This window comes from Oxyura jamaicensis, chromosome 3, assembly GCF_011077185.1.
Source record: "Oxyura jamaicensis isolate SHBP4307 breed ruddy duck chromosome 3, BPBGC_Ojam_1.0, whole genome shotgun sequence".
Taxonomy (NCBI): domain Eukaryota; kingdom Metazoa; phylum Chordata; class Aves; order Anseriformes; family Anatidae; genus Oxyura; species Oxyura jamaicensis.
The window spans coordinates 23,365,024-23,388,059 of NC_048895.1; the positions used below are offsets into that span (position 1 = coordinate 23,365,024).

A 23,036-nucleotide genomic window follows, 5' to 3' on the forward strand; every position below is an offset into this window, starting at 1 on the left:
TGTGGCTGTGTCTTTCTTCTCTTTCTCAGTCAAGCAGGAAGAGAGGGGCAAAAGTCTCCTGGGGAGAGGAAGAGCTCTCTTGCTGTGATTCAGTGGGAAAGCGGGTGCCCCTGACCACAGGCAGGTCTCCTAGAGCAATCCACTTTGTCCGGTGGCAGTTTAGTAGCAGCATACACACCAGTGATGCAGAAAGGACAATGCTGCTCTGAAGGACTATTTTAGGAACAGTTAGAGACAGACATGCAGGGAACATAGAAAAAACAAGCAAGCAGAATATAAATATTTTGTTTCTCCTCCTGATTCTTTCTTTGTGTGGTCCTATGACCTTACAGATCTACCCTTAAAATGAGAAAGAAATGCAAAACTGCACCTTTTCAGCTAATCTTTCCTCCAGCTCCACTTGGCTTCTTTTTCCAAACCACATCAGAGAAGGACTCTGTTTTCCTGCAGCCCTTGTTTGCACTGTCTCCAGGAAGGTACTCTGGGGCTGCTCGGAATGGTGAGCCAGAGCCGTGGCCCCTTGCTCCTAGCCCCGGAGCAGGAACAGCAGGATCCTGTACCCACCTGCAGTGGCAAGGTCAGAACGGAGAGGACATTGATATGTTTGTTTTGGGAACAAGTGGTTGTTTATCCACTGGCCAAGCCAGCTGAACCTGGGCAGTAGGTCCTGGAGATGAATTCTTCTGGAGGTGCCCTGGACACATCCTGCCACTCAGGTCTATGGACCCTGCTGAGCCTGGCAGCTCCCTGGCCACATGTTCATGGTTCTTCCGTGGTGTTTGCAGGCTTTGAAGTCTAAGCTGGTTTCTCAGGTAGCCTCACTGACTACAGGGGAGCATATCCAGGGAATTAATGGGACTGAAGTTAACTCCCTTTGCAAAGTCCAATGCAGTTCTGGTTTTGCTCAGTTCAACTCATGCCTCTGCTCTCAAGATGCTTGGCAAGGCTCAGAGAGCACAGTGAAACGTGCTGCATCTCGCTGCCTGCTTTCAAATAGTCTGCTGGAGCCAGGGGGTGAGTGGTAATCCCCGAGAGCAGAAACAGTTTCTTTAATGTATTTTTTTCACCCAAAATACTTTTTGGGTATTTGAGGATTAGTAGGTCACATCTGTGTGTACCTGTGCAGATGGGAAATGCAGTGCACGTACTAAGTATTTTTAAGATAGGAAAAAAACATAAAGCTCATAGAAGTGGGAATTAAGCTTCTTTCATAACATTGGTATAAAATCTTCTGTATTTTCTTGTCTCTAGTTAAGTGAAGCCATAAAGAATTAAGTTATTTAAAGGCACTATCTTTTCTGCTATTTCTTCTGCCTGAAAGTGAGGGTTAATCTGCTCATGGTGCTGCTGAGATACCAGCACATTGGAGAGTGGGAAGCTGGAGGGAAGGAGGGGAAGCAGAGTAACCTCAGGGGCAGCCAGTGCTCTCCCATGCTTCTCCACTGCACTGTGGTTTCGTGATGCGCTTCTTAATGTGCACCAAGACTTCAGAAAATATTAAGGGGATAAAGTACTCCTGTAGGAGGGAGAAAGAATAATATTAAATAAAAAAGCTTTAGCATCCTCCAGTGGCCCTTGCTATGTTTTTAAAGATTTATGCCAAATGCAGGCTTTATTGGAATTTGATCAGATAAAGCTTGGTTGTTATGGGAATGTCTTTGTTCATCAGTTTTCTTGCCTGCTTTGAAGACTTCATGACATCTTTCTTTTATTAAGGTGATTCTGTATTTATAAACAGAGTCCCTGCACCCTTTGAAGGGGGGGGGGGGAGGGGGAACTTGCCTTTTATGAATAAGCATTCCAAAAAATAAATACGCACCACTGCAAAGCTGGACAAGTGAAAACCCTTGCGGGGTAAAAAGTAGTTGTTCAGGGAGCATTGTGGTATTGTTTTTGAGGTAGTTTTATTATGTACAGACGGTCAAACAATAACAAGTAATAATTGCTTCCTATGGAAGCAGTGCCATGTTTTGGTAACACATCATAAAGCATCACAAAAATGCAGCTAAAGCACTGGATTTTAGTGTTGTTGTTATCTGATGCTACTGTGCATGTGGGTAGCTGGTGGTTGGGGTATGTACTGCTTGAAGTGTCCAAGCAAATAAATGTACAGCACAGGCAAAGGCCAGGGGGACACTGCGTTATGACAAGCAAGCAAGTGGGAGCAGACATTTGGTCTTCCTATGTTGGGGGTGGCCCTTTACATACCAAGGGCTCCCACGGCACTCACATGGGCTCTAAAAGAAATGAATACCCTCCACACAGTGTCTAACCTGTTTTCTTTTAAGGATCTCTCTCCTCGCTTGGAGGTATAAGAAGGAAGATGCTGTGGAACATATTACCCCACTATGAGTCAGATTTAAATTTAAACCACAATCAGTCTTTCAAATGCTTTCAGTTCAGACAGTGTTTTGTCTTGTTTTTCAGTTAGGGAATATGTTTAAAGTGAGCTGCTATAGATTTGGGCCAGATCTCAGCGGTGCAAATCTGAGGCAATTTACACTGGCTGCAGCAGAGCTACTCTAGATTGATCTAAGTATAATCAAGAGCAGAGGGGCCTGCTTGCTTTTTTTTCCCTCCCAAAAGTGTTGTCTTTAGTGCCATGGAACAAAATCCCAGGAAGCAGAGTTTGTAGCACTCAGTTGGCACAGGATGCCTGTGTTACACACATCACCTGGGGCATTTGATTCCAATTGACTGCTGTTGCTCTGACCCACAACTCAAGTATTTGGATCCCATAATTTATGTATTGCTGTCCTGAAACCAGACTCTTGCAATACGAAAGGTTGAAAGGTTATGGTTAAGTGGCAAATGTGCAGTTCTCTTTGAAGTGCCAAACTCAGTGTATAGTGTGGACTTAGTAACTTTTGGCTCTACCAGCCCCCTCCAGACCCCCCTTCAACTGAAGACCAGATGATCAGAGGAAGTTAACGTGCAGCATATTTCAGTCAAATTGATGCTTTCTCTTTGTTCCAGAATCCTTTTATTTTTTTCTTTTTGTTGTTCTGAGTACTGTATCCCCTACAAAATACTTGCTACATTTGAGACTGTGTAGAGTACCTTTACAAATAATCTGAGTGTGATTGAAAGGAAGTATTTACTGGTGCATCATATTCTTTGCCATTTGAGACTTATCTTGGATGCAGCCAGCTCTTGTCAGAACAGTTACTGAAGACTACTTGAAGTATACAGTATCCCATTAGCTACTGGCATGAGCTTGTGCATACTCCCAACTTGACCTGACAGCAATATAGGACGCTGAGCTGATAGATTTATTACAGTTTGTGGTGCGTGTATATTATGGGGGACATAGGAATGTAGGACACAGGTCAGAGACAAGCCTCTGAATTTGGGTTCTTGCTCTTTGGGCTGCAGTCTGGCAGGGAAACCAGATGCATGTTAGGCTGAGACATGCACAAGTTTGAACCAAATACTGCAGCTTGATAGTTACTGGGCTGGGGAATATCATATTGGTGCTAAGAGGCCCATTGGAGGTGAGTAAGGAGTTGAGGAAAGCTGGGAAGCTTTGTTGTCAGTTCACCCGAGGGCTAGCAAGAGAACAGAAATGGCTGCAAGAGATGAGAAACAGCAAATCTTGGGTCTGAAAAGAAGAAAATTGTGTTATAGAGCCTTTTCTGATTTAAGAGCAAATGACAGGCCCTCTGCAAAAAGACCCTAGAAACAATTCATATCGCTCACATGTGATGAGACAAAAAAGTACTCTGGGCTTCCTTGTGCCCTGCTTCCTTGTCCAGTAATGAAGAAAAGCTGTGGAGGAGAGGTAAAGGAAAATAATGTGCAGCTTTGTAGGAGAGAAGCCTGTATGAAGAAAAATAGATGAGGGAAGAAAGTGGAGGATGGGAGTGGTTTGTGTGGAAGCCTGTAGGTGGTGAGAAGAGAAAATCATAACTGTGATGGAAGAAGAACAATGCAGGCAAGAGGAAGGGAAGAAAGAGAAGTGACTTGTGAAAGAAGACAGCATCTTAGAAAAAACACTAAGTCCAAATATTACAACAGTAAACAAACCTTAATGCCAAAATTTTGTGATGAAATGCATGTGAACATGAAATATGGCTATCAGAGACAGGACAGATGAAGGGGTTGGGAGACCTGAGCTTAGAAGGCAGATGAACACAAGAGTACCCTGGAAGGACATAGGAAACTTGGCTAGGAGACAAGAGAACCCTCTCTGTTTTTGTTGACTTTGGCTCCTCTTTGTTGATATTTTAATAAAACATAATGTGCCTCTGGCAAGTTAAACTAAATGCTAGATAAGTTTACAGGATTTCTTGTTTTGGTTTATTTTATGTAAAATCTTTTTTAGGAGCTATCTTAAAATCTTCTAAACGGCAGGAAATTGCAGTCAATATTTCAAAATCTTCCAGGAGAAGGACCCCAGACCCTCCGTTCTTGTTTATTGCTTGCACAACACAGAGTCCTCCTGCCTGCTTAAAAGTAAATCAAGCAGAGCAGCCGCAGAGGCCCCCAGCAAGCACTACAGATATATCTTCGGCAATAGGAGGAAGGCCCTGCTTGAGGAACAAATGGAGAGGAAATCCCTTCTCAGACTCCATCCTCTTCCATGAAGCTTATCCCCTCACCACAGTGATGCAATGAGTCAGCCACAGTGAATCCCTGACATACATCATTTCCCTTCCTCTTCTGACCTGCTTCAGCTGTTCATCTCTTTACCCCCGTACTTCACCTTCTTTTACCTTTAAGCGCGTAGCAGCTGACACTGTAAGGGAATCCTGCTGCAGCTGTAGCCCATCCAGATATAAAAGGGATTGGGTTATGTGTGCAATATGTTTTTTTTATTTGCAAGTTTGCATGAAGAACGTGTCTGGCAAGTTCTGAGCAGATGGATCATAGAGCTATGGCTTTTTTTCTTTTTTCTTTTTCTTTTTTTTTTTTTTTAAAGACTTTGGCAAGTACTCCATACCTTTGTATTTTGGCAGGAACTCCGCATCTCATATACTAGTCTCCAAAGACTCTGCCCTCATTTTGAGCCTGATTCGGAGACCTTTGCAAGTAATGGAAAGGCTTCCACTGATAAGCAGGGGGGCTGTAAACTGCTTTTAGCTGCATCACACTGAAGGCAGAATCTGAATTACTCTTCTGCAAAAGCGGTTATGAAAGTAGTGTAAGTTTACATCAAGAATTTTTGAAAAAAAAATACAGTTGCACTAGTGGTGATAAGAAAAAAACTAGGATTATGATAGCTGGTAGACTCCCAATTAACTGGAAAAATGTGTTATATGGAGGTTTTGGTGCTTTACAACATGTTTCCACATGTAATGAGTAAGAAACTGGATAGGAGAGATTGTAGTGGTTTGCAGCAGAATTAAAGGTTTGCTTATCCTGGTGTCCAAGACCTTGAACTGAACAAGGGAGTGAGAAAGGACTGAGAATTAGCATTGCCATTTTTTAAGTTTAAGCTTCACAAGGGGCTGGATGAAGTCCATGAGAGCTGTCTGAGGAGACCTTTGAAATCTGGACTGAGGCAGCAAATTATTCTTTCAGTAGAGTGAATAGTATGTAAGAATTTGGAAACCACAAGCAGCTGCATATGCAGACCTTGGGAATCCAGTCATCATGCTGCACGGGATTAGGCTGGAGTCCCCTCCAGTATTCTGCTAGTCTAGAAGAGGTTCTTTCAGATGGCAGTCTTCAGCCACGATGTTCTGCATAGCAGAATTTATCTCTGCTCTGATGTTAACCATCATTAGCACATCATTTACCACTGGATCTCATTGTTTGGACTTACTTACTTTGAGCTCGCAAGTACATGTCAGATTATTTCCATTATTGTAAAAGGCCCTTGAAGTTCCAATGGAAACCATGGATAATGATGATAAGTAAGAGAAAGATTAGTGAGTCTGCCAAGATGTTGTAATACAAGAACATCAAAGAAGTCTGAAATGACAGAGAAGAGAAGGGAAGGAAGGAAGTTATCAGGGAGCCAACAGCATCTGGAGGGAGGAGATCAGTCCAGAATAAATTGAGAGGAAAACTAGATTAATAGCAGGTTTTTGCAAGATAATACCATCTTTACTGTTTCTCAGTGATGGCAGATCCCACGCTGTCTGACAGCAGTGACCACCCGAAGTGCCAGGGCAACAAAGCAGACACAATAGGTATTTTTAGGTGACCATACAATCTTATTACATTTTGAAAGTTCATCAACTTGTTTTAAGAAACCATAAGTCACCAAAAATATTTTCAAACAGTCGCTAACTGTAATTCTCAAACCTAGCTTTACAATGCCCTTGCTGCTGAAGCTTGGCCTTTGATTGGTGAATAGGGTTTTCTTGGCAACAGCGGGTATATGTAATTGATGCATCAATCTGTGTATCATCACAGCTGGACTACAATCAGCTCTGTTTGTTTGCTTGGTTTTGGTGAGGTGATGAATTTATTAGCCAAAACTGTTCCACTGTAAATTATACCTAATTGTAATTTTCCTATTCTTTTGCATCTGCTTGTGGTAGCTATGGGGGAATAGGAGTAGCTACTGGTCAGGCCATCAAACCTGAAATAAACTAAGCAAGTTGCTGTTGTGGAGGTATTTGAAAGAACCAGCTTGTGTTTCTGTTGAACCTTTTCCTTTTATGTGTGTAATGAGTCATGAGGACAGGCTCTTCTGGTGTCTGCTCTGAGCAGTTATTGTTTAAAACATATGCACTAATGTGCTCATTGAGTTATCCCCTACTTTAGATGTGTATATAAATGAAAACAGGAGTAGGCAAAGGAAAATTTGAGCAAAATGATTGTTTTTCTATTAACAGAGTCCTGGGTTTTGGAGGTTTTCTGGTTTTGAACTGATATAATTACACTGACACCAAACACTGGTACTCTGCTGAGATCAGCTTCTGATATGCCCCATTTTTAAAGAAGCTATGTTTCTACTAATTTTGAAAACATTCTGCTTTGTTTGTTATCATGAATTATAGTGTTCTGAGTGTAGTTTGCAGTTTATAAAATACAGACTAAGATAATCTCTGTCCTTATTTATATACTTGAAACTGTGTGGTAGTTACTTAGGAGGATAAATGTGTGCATATAAGTAAACAGTTTTATCCTCCAGTATTTTAACGAAGATGTCAGCTACATGATACTTTTTTTTAATTATTTTTAAAGTGTATCAGTTTATGCTCTCCAGTTGGTTGAAAAACAAGCAGAGCAGTTGGCAGAAGTACTGTAGAGGTCACTCTTTTTTGGAAACATGTTTGTGATTCTTCTGCAGCCAGTTTATTACAAAATTAAGCCACTTCACCACTGAATGGCTGGTCATTCCTCCTTCATAGGGATTCATAAGATATTTTTCCCCATGGGTTTTTTGAAGAGTCAGAATAGAAATTTTCTGTGTTCAGTTTTTGGGTCCCTCCCGACAAGAAGGATATTGAGGTGGTGGAGCATGCCCAAAGAGGGGCAACAAAGCTGGTTAAGGGTCTAGAGAACAAGTCTTATGAGGAGCAGCTGAGGGAACTAGGATGAAGGCTCAGGGGAGAACTTATTGTACTTTACAATTACCTTAAAGGAAGTTGTAGTGAGGTAGGGATCGGGCTTTTCTCCCAAGCACCAAGTGATAAGATGGGGGAAAATGGCCTCAAGTTGTGCCAGGGGAGGTTCAGGTTGGATATTAGGAGAAACTCCTTTACTGAAAGGGTTGTGCGGCATTGGAATGGGCTGCCCAGGGAAGTGGTTGAGTCATCATCCCTGGAGGTCTTCAGGAAACATGTAGATGTAGAACTTGGTGGCATGGTTTAGTGGTGGATTTGCCAGTACTAGGTAAAAGGTTGGACTAGATGATTTAGAGGTCTTTTCCAACCTGAATGATTCTATGAAAAAAAGAAAAGGGGAAGGTTAGCAGTGTACATAGAATGACAGCTAGAAGGCAAAGCTCAAGTATGCACGCTACTGTGTCGAGATTGATGAAGAGTTTTGGTTAAGTATTTGCTTTCATGTGAAAGGGGGAAATTATGTACAAAAAGAGGGTAGATAAAAATAAATTGTTCTTTAAATTTACAGCAATGCTACTGAATGAAAATTATTCTGCGTACTGGGCTAGAAGTCTGCTGGATAACCTTTTTTTTTTTTTTTTTTACCCATCTACCTTTTCAGCTAATCCTTACTAATCCTCACATAATGTGATCATATGTCTATGTGTCCTTTAACTGAAAAGGCAATGTTGCTTAATCCCTTTGAAGGGGACTAAATAAAGATTATACGTGGCAGAACATCCCCATGTTTAGAAGCCACAGAGATTTTGCACAACCTGAATTTTCAGATTGTTGGTCTTGAGCTTTCACTCATGCATGTGTAAAGGTGTGCATGCTCATACCTGCACACATGCAGTTTTTGTGCATTGTCAGCTACTTGTACATGCGCTGAAAACTGAAAGGGGGGTAAGGTGGTATGTGTGGAAATTCTGTCTCTTACTCATGCAAGTGATTGAATCTGTCACTTCTACATGTGGATAATGATGCACAATACTCCCCCAGCTCCCAGAAACCCTAACAATCCAGGTCACGATCCACAGACGTAAAAAACTTCTGTCTCTTTAAGAGGGAGTGTTTGGATGAGGTGCCAGAAGGAAATGAGAAAGGATTGAACTAGAAGTTTAATTCGGTCTTCTTTCTCTCTGGTGTTTTTTTTGTTTGTTTGTTTTGTTTTTGTTTTTGTTTTTGTTTTGTCTTACATTAATATACATGAACTGAAAACTGTTGGACAAAGGCTTTCTACTTTTAGGCCTCCTGCAGATCCAAGCTGCGCAACCACATTTTTAGTTAAATGTGGTTGCAATGGGCTAAGCGTAAAGGCAAGACAATATTTATAGGCAAAGCAATGTTTACAGATAAAGGTAATATCTCTTCTAAGATGTATCAGTATAGTTGGACGAAGTAGATGAACTTTAAAGCACAAGTCACAAGGCATAGGAAAATCTTTTCTCTAGTAGGAAGCAATAATTGGAAATACCAAAAGAATTTTTGAGTGGGGATGGGCTTGAATGGTGTGTTGGGAGAAAAGGACTGATGAAGGTATGACCAGAAAGGCAGTACAAACTACAAAGAAACAAACAAAAGAGGGGGGAAGATGGCACTGAGAACCTAAAATACTTATTTCATGTAATCATTTCTGGAAGGTTCATTTGAAGACTGTATTGTAGCTATAAAACTTTCTGATAGGTTCCTTCAAAGCGGCCATTTTAATTACTACTGCGCATTGTGTTGCTGCTTCAGCATGTATGGAGTTGGAACACAGTGTAGGAAAAGTGAATAGTTATTCATCAGTTGGGTTTGTGAGAGGAAACAGACTCTGGGTCTAGGATTTTCTCATCCATTTGCTCTGTGTTAGAACTACTATTTCTGCACTTGCACGAATAAGTGCAGAAAAGAAAGGAAAAAATGGGAACAGTGAGGCTAAATCATTTTTGCTTGAGATTGAAGTAGACCTGCTAATTTCAGTGTGTGTGGTACTCATATTGAACAGCTTTTTGCTTAAGAGTTACGAGTGTCTGCTTAATACGTTATGTCAGTTGTGGAAAGTACTTATGCTATACTTAGTTTGTGACTTCTTAGCTCCTTCCTCTTTTTTTTTTTTTTTTTTTTTCCCTAAACATGTTGCATAAATCACATGGAAAGGAGCCTCGCTTTCAGATATCCTAGATACTGCAGGATAGATTATATCTGGCTCTTGTAATCTCTGCTGTCCATCGTGTTCTACAGTTTTGAAACCTGCAAACACTTTCCTTATCATTCAGTTCATAGGTCAGGATGGATGCTCTCTGTACTGTTAAATATGTGTGGTAATGATCTCTTGTACTTTTACAAATGTCTTTCATTCCAGATACACATTGCCAATCCCTCACTTTGTCTTTTCATAGGAGTGAGACTGGAATAAAGACATTGTCTTTTGGATACCAAGGCACAACCAAGTCTTCAAAACACATCTAAGACCAATTATAGTTAATATCAAGAGATTACTTTTGGCACATTGCTTACTTTTAGATCCTTACATCACTGCCAAAACTGTAAGGTATGCAGTTTCTGGAGTCTGTGGAAAGATATGACTGTGCAGAAAGGAAGAGAAATTAGCCAAGTTCTTGAGTCTTATTTAGCGCCCCCCCCACCCCCCTCCCCCCCAGCACATCTCTGTAGAATGACAGCTGCATTACATCCTCAGAAACACTTGAGTTGACCTGATAAAGACCAAAGAGAAGGCAAAGTTATATTTGTGCTTCTCTGGGACTTTCCCAGCATTGATTGCAGATTCTCTCATCTCTCTGGCACTTCTGAGCAATGGTAGTCCCCTTGCTGCTGCCAGACTCTCTGTAAACAGTTGTTCAAACACTTTGAAAGCTGCCTCATAAAAAGGCGTCTTAGTGTTGAATGTTTGAGTGCCCTTAATTTCTACTGGAGACCTTAGCATCCCCTACAAGTGACATTTAGTAATTTTCTGGATTGGGACCAACACCTTCTCATGTCATGTCTTTGTGCTTCCTTTGTCCTGCTGTAAATGTGTTGTGTGTAAATCAGAAAGAAGGCAGAAAGCTGCTGTTTTTCTCGTAAGACAAACATAATTGTAGGAGCTGCGCTGCTTACCTGTAAAAGGTACAGCGCTCCCTTGAAATAAAGAGGGAATCTCTACATGTTGGATAGAATCAGGGCTTTTTAAGCTTGCTTTTCTGTTTCATTATGAAAAGCCTAATTTTATTATGATGACATAAATTCATAGCTCTTTTGAAATATTTTTCTTCGTATATATATTATGTGGTTTCATCACTGATTTATACCAGCAGTTTGCTAGATATCAGGCTGTCGTGGGCTGAGAAAATAGGAGGAAATAGTGAGACATGTCAGTCAGTTATTCATTTGGTAATGGACTTGGATGGTTAAAGAGAGTAAGAACCCAGAACAATACACGAACTCAAACTGTTGGCATGACAGAAGTTACAAAGTGATGTTATCATGTGGTATGTTGATTGGAGCTGACTTAACATTGCATGGCATTCTAGCTTCCTACATCGCAAAACCAGAAACCTGTTAACAGCCAAAAGCCCAGTTGTTTTCAGAGGCAAGGTAAATAATAGCAGCCCATGCTTGTTTATGGAAAAGCAATCACTCAAGTCATTTAGATACGAGGAATAATGTGAGCATTTGTGATAGTTTTACTGTGAGGGGCAGCTAATCTTCAACACAACTGCTCTCTCACTCCCCCTCCTCAAAGGAAAAGGGGGAAAAATGCTGTGGAAAGGGCTCAAGGGTTCAGATAAGGACAGGAAGATCACTCACCAATATCATCATGGGCAAAACAGACTCATGTAAGGAGATTAATATAATTTATTTCCTATCACTAACAGACTGGAACAGTAAGAAACTAAAAGCACACGAAAGACACCTTTTCCCCCCATCCACTCTTTGCTGTGTCTTTGCCACAAGTAGCAAAGGGGAACCAGGAATAGGGGCTGCGGTCAGTCCCTGACACTTTGACTCCACTGCTCCTTTACGGTCACTCTGCCCCTGCTCCACATGGGGTCCCTCCCACGGGATGCAGTCCTTCCTGAACTGAGCCTGAATAGGCTGCCCACAGGCAGTAGCTCTTCAAGCACTGCTCCCACATGGCTCCGTACCATGGGGTCCATCCCCCAGGAGCAAACTGCTCCAGCACGGGTCCCCCACGGGTGGGCAGCAGCTTCCCACAGGCCCTCTGCTCCTGCAGGGGCTCTCCATGGGCTGCAGCCTCCTCCAGGCCACATCCACCTGCTCCACCGGGGGCTCCTCCACGGGCTGCAGCGTGGAGATCTGCTCCATGTGGGACCCATGGGCTGCAGGGGGACAGCCTGCTCCACCAGGGGTGTCTCCACAGGCTGCAGGGGAACTGCTGCTGCATGCCTGGAGCACCTCCTGCTGCACTGACCTTGGAGCCTGCAGGGCTGTTTCTCACTCCTTGCTCTCCCAGCTGCTGTTGTGCAGCAGTTTATTTCCCCTTTTCTTAAATATTTCTCACAGAGGTGCAAGCAACTTGGCTTATTTGCTAGGCTCTTTGGCTCAGCAGTGGGTCCCTTTGGAGCCAGCTGAAACTGGCCCTTATCTAACATGGGGCAGCCTCTGGGCTATTTTCAGAGACCACCCCTGCAGCCCCCTGCTACCAAAACCTTGCCCCATAAATCCAATACAGCACTTGAAATTCTAGGCATGCATTGCTGTGTATTGAGGTGGAGGAGCTGAGTTTTTTTTTGTGTAGGTAATTTTTATTGCGTGCTCAGTAGCAAACTTTTGACACAAAAACATAGCTGGCGTCCAGGTTTGGACAGAAGCGGTCTGTTGCACAGATCTTTGTGTGGCCACAATTCAAACCTGCATGCCCCCAGATTATCTGTATGGACAATATTTTTTTTTTCTTCAATGTGTAACCTGTACTGAAAGTCAGAAGGAAGGCTGGAAGCATTAATAAGGCAACACTGTGCAGATTAGTTATGGGTAAGCAGTATAATATCTTCCTTCAAAGTGCAGACTATATTGTACAGGCTCTACTTCAGCATTTGATGACTTCAGAATCACAGACTGGGTGAGGTTGGCAGGGACCTCTGGAGGTCATCTGGATGAACCCCTGCCCTGCTCAAGCAGGGATACTTTGTGAAGATTGCCCAGGACCATTTCCAGATGCCTTCTGAAGATCTCCAAGGAGGTGGACTCCACAATCTGGGCAACCTGTGTCAGTCTTCCATCAAGCTCACAGTAAAGCAATGCTTTCTTATGTTTAGATAGAATCTCTTATGTTCTAGTGTGTGCCCATTGCCTCTTGTCCTGGCATTGGACACCACTAAAAAGAACCTGGTACTGTCATCCCTGCATCCTCTGCTCAGGCATTTGTACCCATTGATAAGATCCTGCCCATACCTCCTCTTGTCTATGCTGAACAGTCCCAGCTCTCTCAGCCTCTCCTCATAGTAGAGGCACAACAGACCTTTTATCATCTTGGTGCCCCTCCATTGGATATGTTCTAGCCAGTGTAAGTGTCACTAACGATGGTGAAACAGCTTCTCTTTTGATGTTCCAGTTATTGTGATCCCCAGCCTCGTGTGTTATAGGACAAGTTTTCAGTGTAGCCTTCCTGTGTGAATTCTCCTAGGAAGGAATATGTGATGACATGTTTTGCATGAGGGTACAAGGTTTACTTGAGGTGTTTTTACATCACCTTCCTCTCCCAGCACTCCCAAAGAAGATAGCAAGTAGATATAGATAGTAAAGTAGGTATCAAATATGAGAATGCGTTACTTGGTCTTGAAAGTCAAGTATCATTTGCAGCACCATCCTAAGGGAAATGAGATGTGAGAAAGACCTCGCTAGTCAAGCGCTTTTCCTGAAATAGTCAAATGACTGAATCTTTGTTGTTGCCATTGAATTTGACCGTAAAGATTCTGCAGAAACTAAGAAATACTGTGTTATTTTTGAGTTTCAAAACACACCAAAACTGTGTATGAATGTACATCTGTTGCATAGAGGTTTGAACTGTAATCGTTTTTTCCTGCTATTTTATAATGTCGATGGTCCATTTTAATAAAAATCTGATAAATGTTAACTTGTAAACAAACATATATATTGTTTCTTGCAGGTTCTAAAATCCAAAGAATTATCATCACCAGGACAACGCTACATTGACAGCAAAGTAGTTAAAACAAGAGCTGAAGGAGAATGGTTGTCTTTTGATGTCACTGAGGCTGTACATGAATGGCTCCATCACAGAGGTGACAACCAGTGTTTTGCCTTCACTCCTGCCCCACATCCTCACCCATTAACCCAGCAGTATTTCAGACTCATTCCACATGTCAAACCAATTCCACTTACTTTCATGTTTTGCAGACAGGAACCTTGGATTTAAGATAAGCTTACATTGCCCGTGCTGCACCTTCGTGCCTTCCAATAATTATATCATCCCAAATAAAAGTGAGGAGCTTGAAGCAAGATTTGCAGGTAACAAATGAAAAAAAATGTTTTAAAATGTGGTGGTACTTACTAATTGAGGAGGAAAACGAGTTTTATTGCCTCTCTGAAATTGAATTCTGATGGTTGAAAGCTTACACATTTGAGAATCATGATTCTCAGCAGGTAGAAAATGGCATTGAAGGCGCAAGGGTAAACTTATAACAGCTGAACAATTCTAAAACCAGATGGAATGAATAAGAAGCCATCTCATTCCATGCTTGCAGCTTTGATGTCCTTAAATATCTCTATTACAGTTTGCAGCATGTGTGCTGGAAATATGTACATACAGTTTGAATGTAAGAAAGACTTATGCACAGTAGACCATCTGCTGTTGGGTAATCATGAGAAAACTTATTGAATATAAATAAAACCTTTCACTGCTGTCCATCCTAGTACTGTAACAGTTCAACCTTCAATAGAAAAGATTACTGGACAGTTGAATCAGGATGTTATTTGGCACACATAAATTGCTTGCAGTAGATGTGTGTGAACATGGTGCATTTTATGAGTGTATTAGAGAAAACAATACTTGTTATGGCAAATTTCCAAAGTATACGTAAGGTAACGGTTGGTTTGCTTACAGTGGAACCTTCCTCATGTAGAAAGTGTCCCAGTCTTTGTAAATACCCACTAACATACTTAAAGCTGTTTGGGCATACCAGATAACTCTAGCTGCCCATTATGTGTGTGCATGGGGTTATATCAGTAATATTTAAATTACTTTGAGCAATGCGATCAGTTGCTTCAGAAAGAACTAAACAATAGGTGCCAGAATTGAATAAATATGTTGCAATGCTTTAGTGCCAGTGAAATGTGGGCTGCAGTAACAGAAATGGCATGCCTGTATAATATTCTCCAGTAGTGTAAGGTTGAGTCTCAGGTGAAGTCAGTAGAACTACATTAGTTAACATCGAGTATTTCTATATATCTACTTGCCATCATTAGCACATGCAGTTTATTGTTACTTATATATGTATATTATTTGCATAAATGATTTTTATGCTGACAGCTTGTTAAAAAATTAAAGATTGGATTGAATGGATATTAAAAAAATAGTGTGTAGTAAGTGTTATGGATATATGTGCTTACGGACAGTAGACAAAGTGATAGAGAGTAAGTATAAGCTCCCTTGTGTTTTTAAGCCATTCAAATTTCAGTTTCTAAAAGGGAAATGTTATTTAATTAATGATGGTATAGTTATCGTTAATAGGTACATATTAAAGTAAAGCCATATTAGAACCTAATTGAATTTTGTTCATCCAGCTTTCATTTATTCAAATATATTATGATTTGGTTCATTTGTTTTCCAGGAATTTGGCTATATTCCTCATCAAGTATTACATTTATTTAATCGTTGTTTCACTATATTGGAATTTTTACTCTAAGTAAATATATATATGCATTGTACGTATGAATTAAGCTATTGTGTGTATTTAAAAAAATGTTAGTATGAGATGTGATTACTGTAATTTTGAATGTTAAAAAAATAATAACTTCTCTTTAGATAATATTATCTGGTAGAGGAGATTTATTTTCAAAAGGTTTTAGGAACAGGCATAACGTGAGCTATGTTGACTCCTGGTAAAGACTAATACCTTGGGTTCTTTTGCCCATCCTATTGCCATGATAAGAAGCTAGTAAGGCAGCTAGTGTTTCAAGAGAAAACACAAAATGTGAGGTCATTGGTTTCTGATCTAAGAATACATCTTTTGATCAATGTCCTTGCCATGTCCACATAAAAGTAGGAGTTAGAATAATAGTTTTCCTTGGAAGAATTAGCAAAATTAATTAAACTGGAAATGAGAGAGAAAGAATTTCCAAGCACTAGAAAGAGGTAAATGTGATGGAGAAAACTAATGGGATGAAAGTAAGCAGTGGGAAATGCAGGTATCCAGAGCAGCTTTATTGGTGTTACAAGGTTTTAAAAGGTGCATAACTGTTAAAAGATGGGAATACAGCCCTAAGTGAATTGACAAAAGCATCGCTGCTTAGGGCATTTGAAACTAGTTTAAGCAATGTAGATACAATGGCCGAAGTAAGCAACCCCGTGTGTCGTCTCCATTATTCATTTCGACATGAATGGTAAATGTAAACAGTAAATGTACTGAAACGCCATTAAATGACTGTGAGTGTGGGAGGGGTGATAGGATAGATGTGTTAGAACTGTGTATAGGTGGGATCTCAAGTTGAAATTTACCTCCACTTCCCCAGTAAACATGCTCAGCTGACACCACCATTGCCCAGTTTCTGAGGGATTTTTTTTAAGAGATGGTTTATTTAATTTGTGAAGAAAAAGCAACACAATGTTTATCACCAAAATGTATTTTTTGAAGGTATTGATGACTACACATATTCCAGTGGTGATGTGAAAGCTTTAAAGTCCAATAGGAAAAAATACAGTGGGAAGACCCCACATCTTCTGCTAATGTTGTTACCCTCCTACAGACTTGAGTCGCAACAGCCCAGTCGGCGGAAGAAGCGTGCTCTAGATGCTGCCTATTGTTTTAGGTAACTATGCATCTATATTTAGTATATTTACACAGCCATGCCAGCCTGTGAGCTGTAATGCAGTTGCTTATCATGTAAGAAGATGTTTCTTTATTGTAGGCATTTTTACAAAGTGTGACCCCTCGTTCACAGACCTTCAGTTTCCACACCCAGTGGGTATCTGCCTAATGTGCTCCACTCCTGTGGAGACAATGGCCAATAAGGAAGTTTAGGACCTTAGAAAGCAGAGACTGAGCTCCATCTGGGAGGATCTTCAGGCCCATCAGCACCATAATTACAGCCAAATGATCACCTCCACTGTGCTCACCTACTCAGAGAGGGAACTTTGTAGAACCTGGAGAAAAGTACATTAATGATCCTCCAGGAAAACCATTAGCTTGATATAAGCAAGTCTTGCCCTTTCTAAGCATCTGATTTCATTTATAGTATAAACTTCAATGGATGTGATTTGGTTGTGAATTTTTAGGACTCGGACTTGCCTGCCTGTAAAGAATCATTGAAGGGCAAACAACTGGATTATTTTTATTCCCTATGTTGTCTTTGTTATGGCCAATGCATTTGTCCGTATTTTATTTTCCAGGAATGTGCAGGATAATTGCTGCCTGCGTCCACTTTATATTGACTTCAAGAGGGATCTTGGCTGGAAATGGATTCATGAACCTAAAGGATATCATGCTAATTTCTGTGCAGGAGCCTGCCCATATTTATGGAGCTCAGATACTCAGCACAGCAGAGTAAGTAAAAATTTTTGGTAATTTTAAGCTTCTATTTTGATATTAACTGAAGGGTGAAATATGTTTCTAGGACTGTCATCAGTGCCAACACCAAAGCTTCCATTTATTATCTCAGTAACTGACGCAATATGGCCCTATATTGACCTACATGTGGCCTCATGCTAGAGTTGAAGCAGAAGTCCTGTATCAATCCAGAGATATATTTTTAATGTGGTCGTCAATATGGTGTATGGACACATCAAGTACTCTTTGTGACTGACTATGAGCATGGTGTAGCTTTGGAAGACTGCCTGAAATGGGACCTGTCATTGATGAGCATGAGTGGAAGGTTGCAATGAGTTCTGTCAGCAGAGGCACTGAGGGAGGCACAATCGGAGCGATAATGGGGCTGAGTGTTATGACTTGATTATCACCTACTTTATGACCTGCCTCTTTCATTTTCTATTGTTACTGATAATCTACCATGCTGAATTTTATGATAATGTATGGATAGCTATACTTCTTCAAAAGATGTATTCATTCTTGTACACTGAAAATTTATTTGTGAAGGGAGGACCTCGTGTCTGGAATGCTTATGAACTAATAGGTGTATGGGATGGGATCTTTTATTTTAGGGATTTGACTTAGTATTTTAGCCAACTGTTTTAGGATGAGTGGTGTTCTGCTGTGATGTGCTCATTCTTCTCAACTATCAATAAGGATATCTAGATAGTAAATGCAGGAAGCAGACATTTGCATCACAGTTGTCATAAAGTAAGAATTTCCTGCTCAGGTCCATACTACAGATGATGTCTCACCTTTTCCAAGCCTTCTTTAAAATAACAGATCAATGTCACCCAGCAGTGAGCACTCTTACTGTCCAAGGGGCAGCTTGCTTTCCCTTTGGTCTGTAAAGGCACAATAGTGAGTTCTTCTGAGCATATGGACCCAAGTGTAGGTAACTTCTATAGCTGTTGCTGGCTGTGACACTGTAGTACTAGCAATGTCAGCTGGCAGTGGTAAATATGTTATAATAAGGTATGTATGTTCCTGCGCTGGTGTGGAATAGCACACAGTTTGGAGCAGCACTTGTTTTTAAAGTAAAGAGGAAGAATAACTGTCATGGTCACAAATACGTGGTTTGGAAAGTTACCCAAAGAGTCAGAGGTTGCTTAATAAAGTAGTTAGTGTTGTTGCTGCCCTGAACAGGTCTTCTGTCTCTCTAAGCTGCAAATGTTGTGTTGAAGATCTAGGAAAAGGTCACTTAGTGTTTAGCTAACACATTAATGGCATCCTCGGAAATACCTATGCATCATCAGCGGGTAACCCTGCATACTTCCCTTGCAGAGAACCATGCATATGAATCCAACGTGACATAAAGCACCAGTGCTACTAACTTCACCACAGCTGATTTTCAGGTGGAGGAACTGCAGATGGAGTCACGATTCTTGCAGGGTGGCATTAGTGGATTTACTGAAAAGTAGCAAGGGAGGAGAAGCAGAGCAATGCTTTTGTGCTGAAAGGCTCTCCTCTCCTGTAATGATAAATAGTAATCTGAAGACAGAGATATAAATGACTTAGTTTCTTTCTTACCTATCAATACAACATGTCTGTTACTTTAAAGGGCTATTCTTTCAAGTCAGGCTCCAAGCACGTATGGGTTACAAGATTTAAGGCTGTGAGGATAAAATGTTAGGAAACTCAAACAGATTGTGACACAGTTTGAAATGGAGAAGCATGCAAAAATATTCAAATCTAGGCATCTTCCTACTGATTTCATTAGGCTTTGTCCCAGCTGCTGTAGGAGGAAGTGATGCAGAAAGGAATTTGCTTTGCAGAGTCAGACAGGTAGAGGTAGCTGCCTTAATCTCTTATTTCCTTTCTCCTTCTAGGTACTGAGCTTGTATAACACCATAAATCCAGAAGCTTCTGCCTCTCCATGCTGCGTGTCCCAGGATTTAGAACCTCTCACCATCCTCTACTACATTGGCAAAACACCCAAAATTGAACAACTGTCCAACATGATCGTAAAATCTTGCAAATGCAGCTAAAGGATTCCCCAGAAGCAGCATGATGTGTGTGTGTTAAAAAAATAACCAAGGAAAAAGGATAAAGAGAGTGAGAAGGAAGGAAGGAAAAATGAAATCCCAGGTCAACAGTGTTAAAAGGAAAAAAAAAAAGGGGGGAAGAAAAAAGCGGTACTAGTCTGAACTGTTTGAAAGTTTTGTTTTGTTTTGTTTTTGTTTTGTTTTTTAAAACTGGCATCTGAAGCAAAACATTGAAGGCCTTTATCTTACATTTCACCTACACATAGTGTGAGATAGACAAGAAGCAAGTTAAAGAAAAAAAAACCTTTTCAAAAATAAACACTGGAAGAAATTTGTTAGTGTTACTATGTGAAAGGAAAAAAACAGGAAAATCCCATGAAGTGGAGTTGCTGTATCTGTCCCGTGCCTTACTTGATCTCTCTGTATTGTTACGCAATAGGCATCCTACCCATTCCTCTTAGTTGTAGAGTTAACAGTGCATTATTTATTTGTGTGTAAAAACTATCAAATGGACATTTCCATATTGCCATTGGAAGAAAGAAAACCAGCAAATGTGGACAAAATGGAGACCAAATAAGCTGCCAGAAATACATATAAAGCCTAAAGGAACACAAGCTCAAAAGATTCTGAGAAGTAATGGTTAGTTTAGTTGGATTTAAGTAGAAATCAGTTACTACATTATTGAGAAACTCTGCCTTTAAAATACCGTATTTTTCATGCCAGCTGCCTAGAGAGGCTTCTTGTAAGGTCTCAAACCCTTGTTTTAAATACTGAATAACTTACTAATAAAGGACACTCTGTTTCAGTCTCAAAGACAAGTCTATAAGATTTTTTTTTAAACTGTAAATGATTTTAAATGTCAGTTTAGTAAACCAGTGAAATATTTAACATGTACTGGTCTAATCTTCAGACCTTAATATGTTGCTGTATAGCTATGCTATGGGATTTTTTTGTTCTTTTGGTATATGTAACCATACCTAGAGTATTACAATAGGTGGGTAGTAAAAGCCAGCTTAATTGGAAACATATCTGTAGATCTCTATTTGTAAACTATTAAAAAATTAAGTACTTTATGTGTAACGTGTAAATTTTCACCATATTTTTGTACTCTGTAATACTGTCAGCTCTCATGAGTTTGAATTTGAATTTGGGGCTCTTTTTGATAACTCAGAATCATGTGTTTCCCTCTAGCTGGCCAGTATCAGTAGAGTCCCTGTATTTTGACTTGCACTACAAATACATGTTTTATAATAATTGCTATACATGTGCTTTGTATATTGTTCATCATTATGACATAAGCTACCTGACTCCATTTGGTTTTTTGATTTATAAAAAGGATGTATTAAAGCGCTCTTTCCTCCCCTCCTTCTCTCCCTCCTCGCCCATCCCCATTTTTATTTTTTCTTTTGGTGATAGACATTTGAACAGATGGGCAGGGAGTGAGGTGTTGCGAGAAGAGATGTCCCAGCCTGGCTGAGGCAAGGCAAAGCCTTGCAGAAGGTAACAGAGGGTAACATCCACAGCTGTGCAGAAGGCTGGTATGAAGCATCTGCCTCAGTGATGCCCTTGCATGGGGTGTGCATGGGAGCAGTCCATGTTGAGCTCACACACAGCAGGGATTTGCCCGGCTGTTAGTCCATGGGATTGATCCTGCTCCCACCACAGGTAGCAGAGGCTTGCCTTTAACTTCTGCAGAGGCACAGCAGAATTTGCAGGGTCAGACCCTTGATTTTGTGAGTTTTTAAACTGAGTTCATGTTAAGACTTTTTTATTAATTTTATTTTTTAAAAGGAGAAAGAAATACGGGGTTGCTGTTACTTTGTTGTTGTTACACGTTTGAATATTGTAGAGGGAGTTGAAAAAACATCCATAATATACAACTCATTTTTTAAAAAGTTGAATTTGGCAAAAAAAAAAAAAAGATCCTGAAGGTGATGCGTTCAGTTCCTTTCACATGATGAAGGGTTTTGCATGGCAAAGCTTGAAAACTGTTAGAATGACATTTTCTGTCATTGACCTGAGCGGTGTCAGGAGAGTGCTCCTGAGCTTTATCTTGTCAGCTCCAGTTTTGAGATGTGCAATTTCTTTAACTTCAGCAGAACACTGATGCAAAGCTGAAGTACCACAGCGGCTTGCACCTGCCGCTCTTTGAGACTTCGGTAGAGCCTATGCTTATTGCCTAGATGGACACATAGCCCGACAGATGATCTAATCTCACCCACTGACTCAGCGCTGAGGAGGAGGTACGTTAGACTTACGATTTATTTAGCGAGATGAGATGAACAACTGAAAAACCTGACCTGCTAACACTTGCTTGAGCCAGACTTACTCCAATGAGAAGATGCACTGAACTCAGTGAAACTCCTCAGGGTAGTAAATACTCTGGATTTTGCTGTATACAGCAGCAAAATTAGTTTTATCAGGTTCAGTATGAGACCTGTATTTTTGTTGGACAGGAAGGGAGACAAAGATGAATACATTTCAAAAAAATTAAAACTATTTTTTTCAATTCCCTGCTATGGGAATGTAAATCAAAGTGGATTTGAAGCTTTGAAAAAGTGGAATACATGATAATGGACTTGTCCAACTGTACTCACTATTGCGCTGGACGCAGCTGAAAATTTTGGTTTGGGTTTGGAATTTTTGTTCTCTAAATTTAAATATAAAGCCTTATTTCTGTAGAGTATTACCCCAAGATCAGATCTTTTTTTTTTTTTTTTTTTTTTTTTTTTTTTTACCTTTTTCCTCAAAATGCACTGATAATATTTGAAATACTCTATTATAAAGCTCCTACAACTTTTTTTCCCCCCTCTGGTTTATTAGGCATGTATTCCCCGTAATTACTGAGAATGTTAGACCTGATCCTACAATGTGCAGAATTCAAGGGTGAAATTCCCCTCTACAGAGTGGGGTAATGTGAGGCCAAATATCACTCAGGTCTGATGTAGATCCCCCCACCGCCATTGAATGATGTTTTAGATGGGACTGCAATGGTTCAGAGACTGTCTGCCGGAGGCCTTACCACAATGAGATAGTTGCCACTGTCTCAGCAAATTCCCTGAGCACTGGTGATGCCCAGCACCTGGCAGGAAATGTTCAGCACCTAGAAAGGTCTGATCCAAAGGAGCTGTGTGGAGCCAGGGTAGGGGGCGGGGAGTTGGGTGGGGGGGGGGGGGGGTCTTAGCACTTAGCTGGGTGGGTTAGGACAGCATTTTTTGTGTTTAGCAACAATACAATTGTATGGTTGGCATGGTTTAAAGGAAAACAAAAAAAAGGAACTTAAAGGACAGCTGTGTTGTACTTTGGTGATCGATTACTCTGTATTTTAACACATTGTATGTCTGTTTTTGTGGTGCTCTAGTGGTAAATAAATTATTTCAATTATATGCTGGTGTTGTTCATATGGCAGTGTTCTTCTGGCATAGGTAATTCCTCAGCTCAGGCTCAGCTTAATTGGTGCCGAGTGTTTTTGTGTGAGGGACCTTGGCGTGGTTTGGCACAGGTGAGGTGAAGAGCAACCATCCAGGATGACAGTGGATCACGCCTGCTCTGAGGATTCCTTTCCCCTCAGCAACTGCTGTATTGTGTGCCTTGGTCTACAGACAAGAAGTGGCTTCTGAAGCCAGTGCTTGGAGCAGCAGCACTGTCCCATGTGTGCACAAGACAGCTGCTGCCCCAGGCAGAAGCGATGTCACCCCCCCCAGCCTCACTGTGTCTGATCCTTCACCAGAACTGTGCCCAGGCAGTAAGGTGCCCCTCTGCACGGCTGTTATTGTAGG

The 23,036-nt window shown here is 40.8% G+C and overlaps 1 protein-coding gene across 1 annotated transcript in view; it reads left to right on the forward strand.

Annotated features, from left to right (window-relative positions):
* The window catches only part of TGFB2 (transforming growth factor beta 2), a 71,840-nt gene extending 49,197 nt beyond the window's left edge, over positions 1-22,643 (forward strand). The window contains exons 3-7 of the mRNA XM_035321378.1: positions 13,618-13,750; positions 13,866-13,976; positions 16,322-16,496; positions 17,077-17,230; positions 19,102-22,643. Of these exons, the coding sequence (XP_035177269.1) occupies positions 13,618-13,750; positions 13,866-13,976; positions 16,322-16,496; positions 17,077-17,230; positions 19,102-19,260 (732 nt within the window). The 3' untranslated portion in view covers positions 19,261-22,643. The remainder of the gene's footprint in view (positions 1-13,617; positions 13,751-13,865; positions 13,977-16,321; positions 16,497-17,076; positions 17,231-19,101) is intronic.
* Positions 22,644-23,036: the final 393 nt, after the last annotated feature.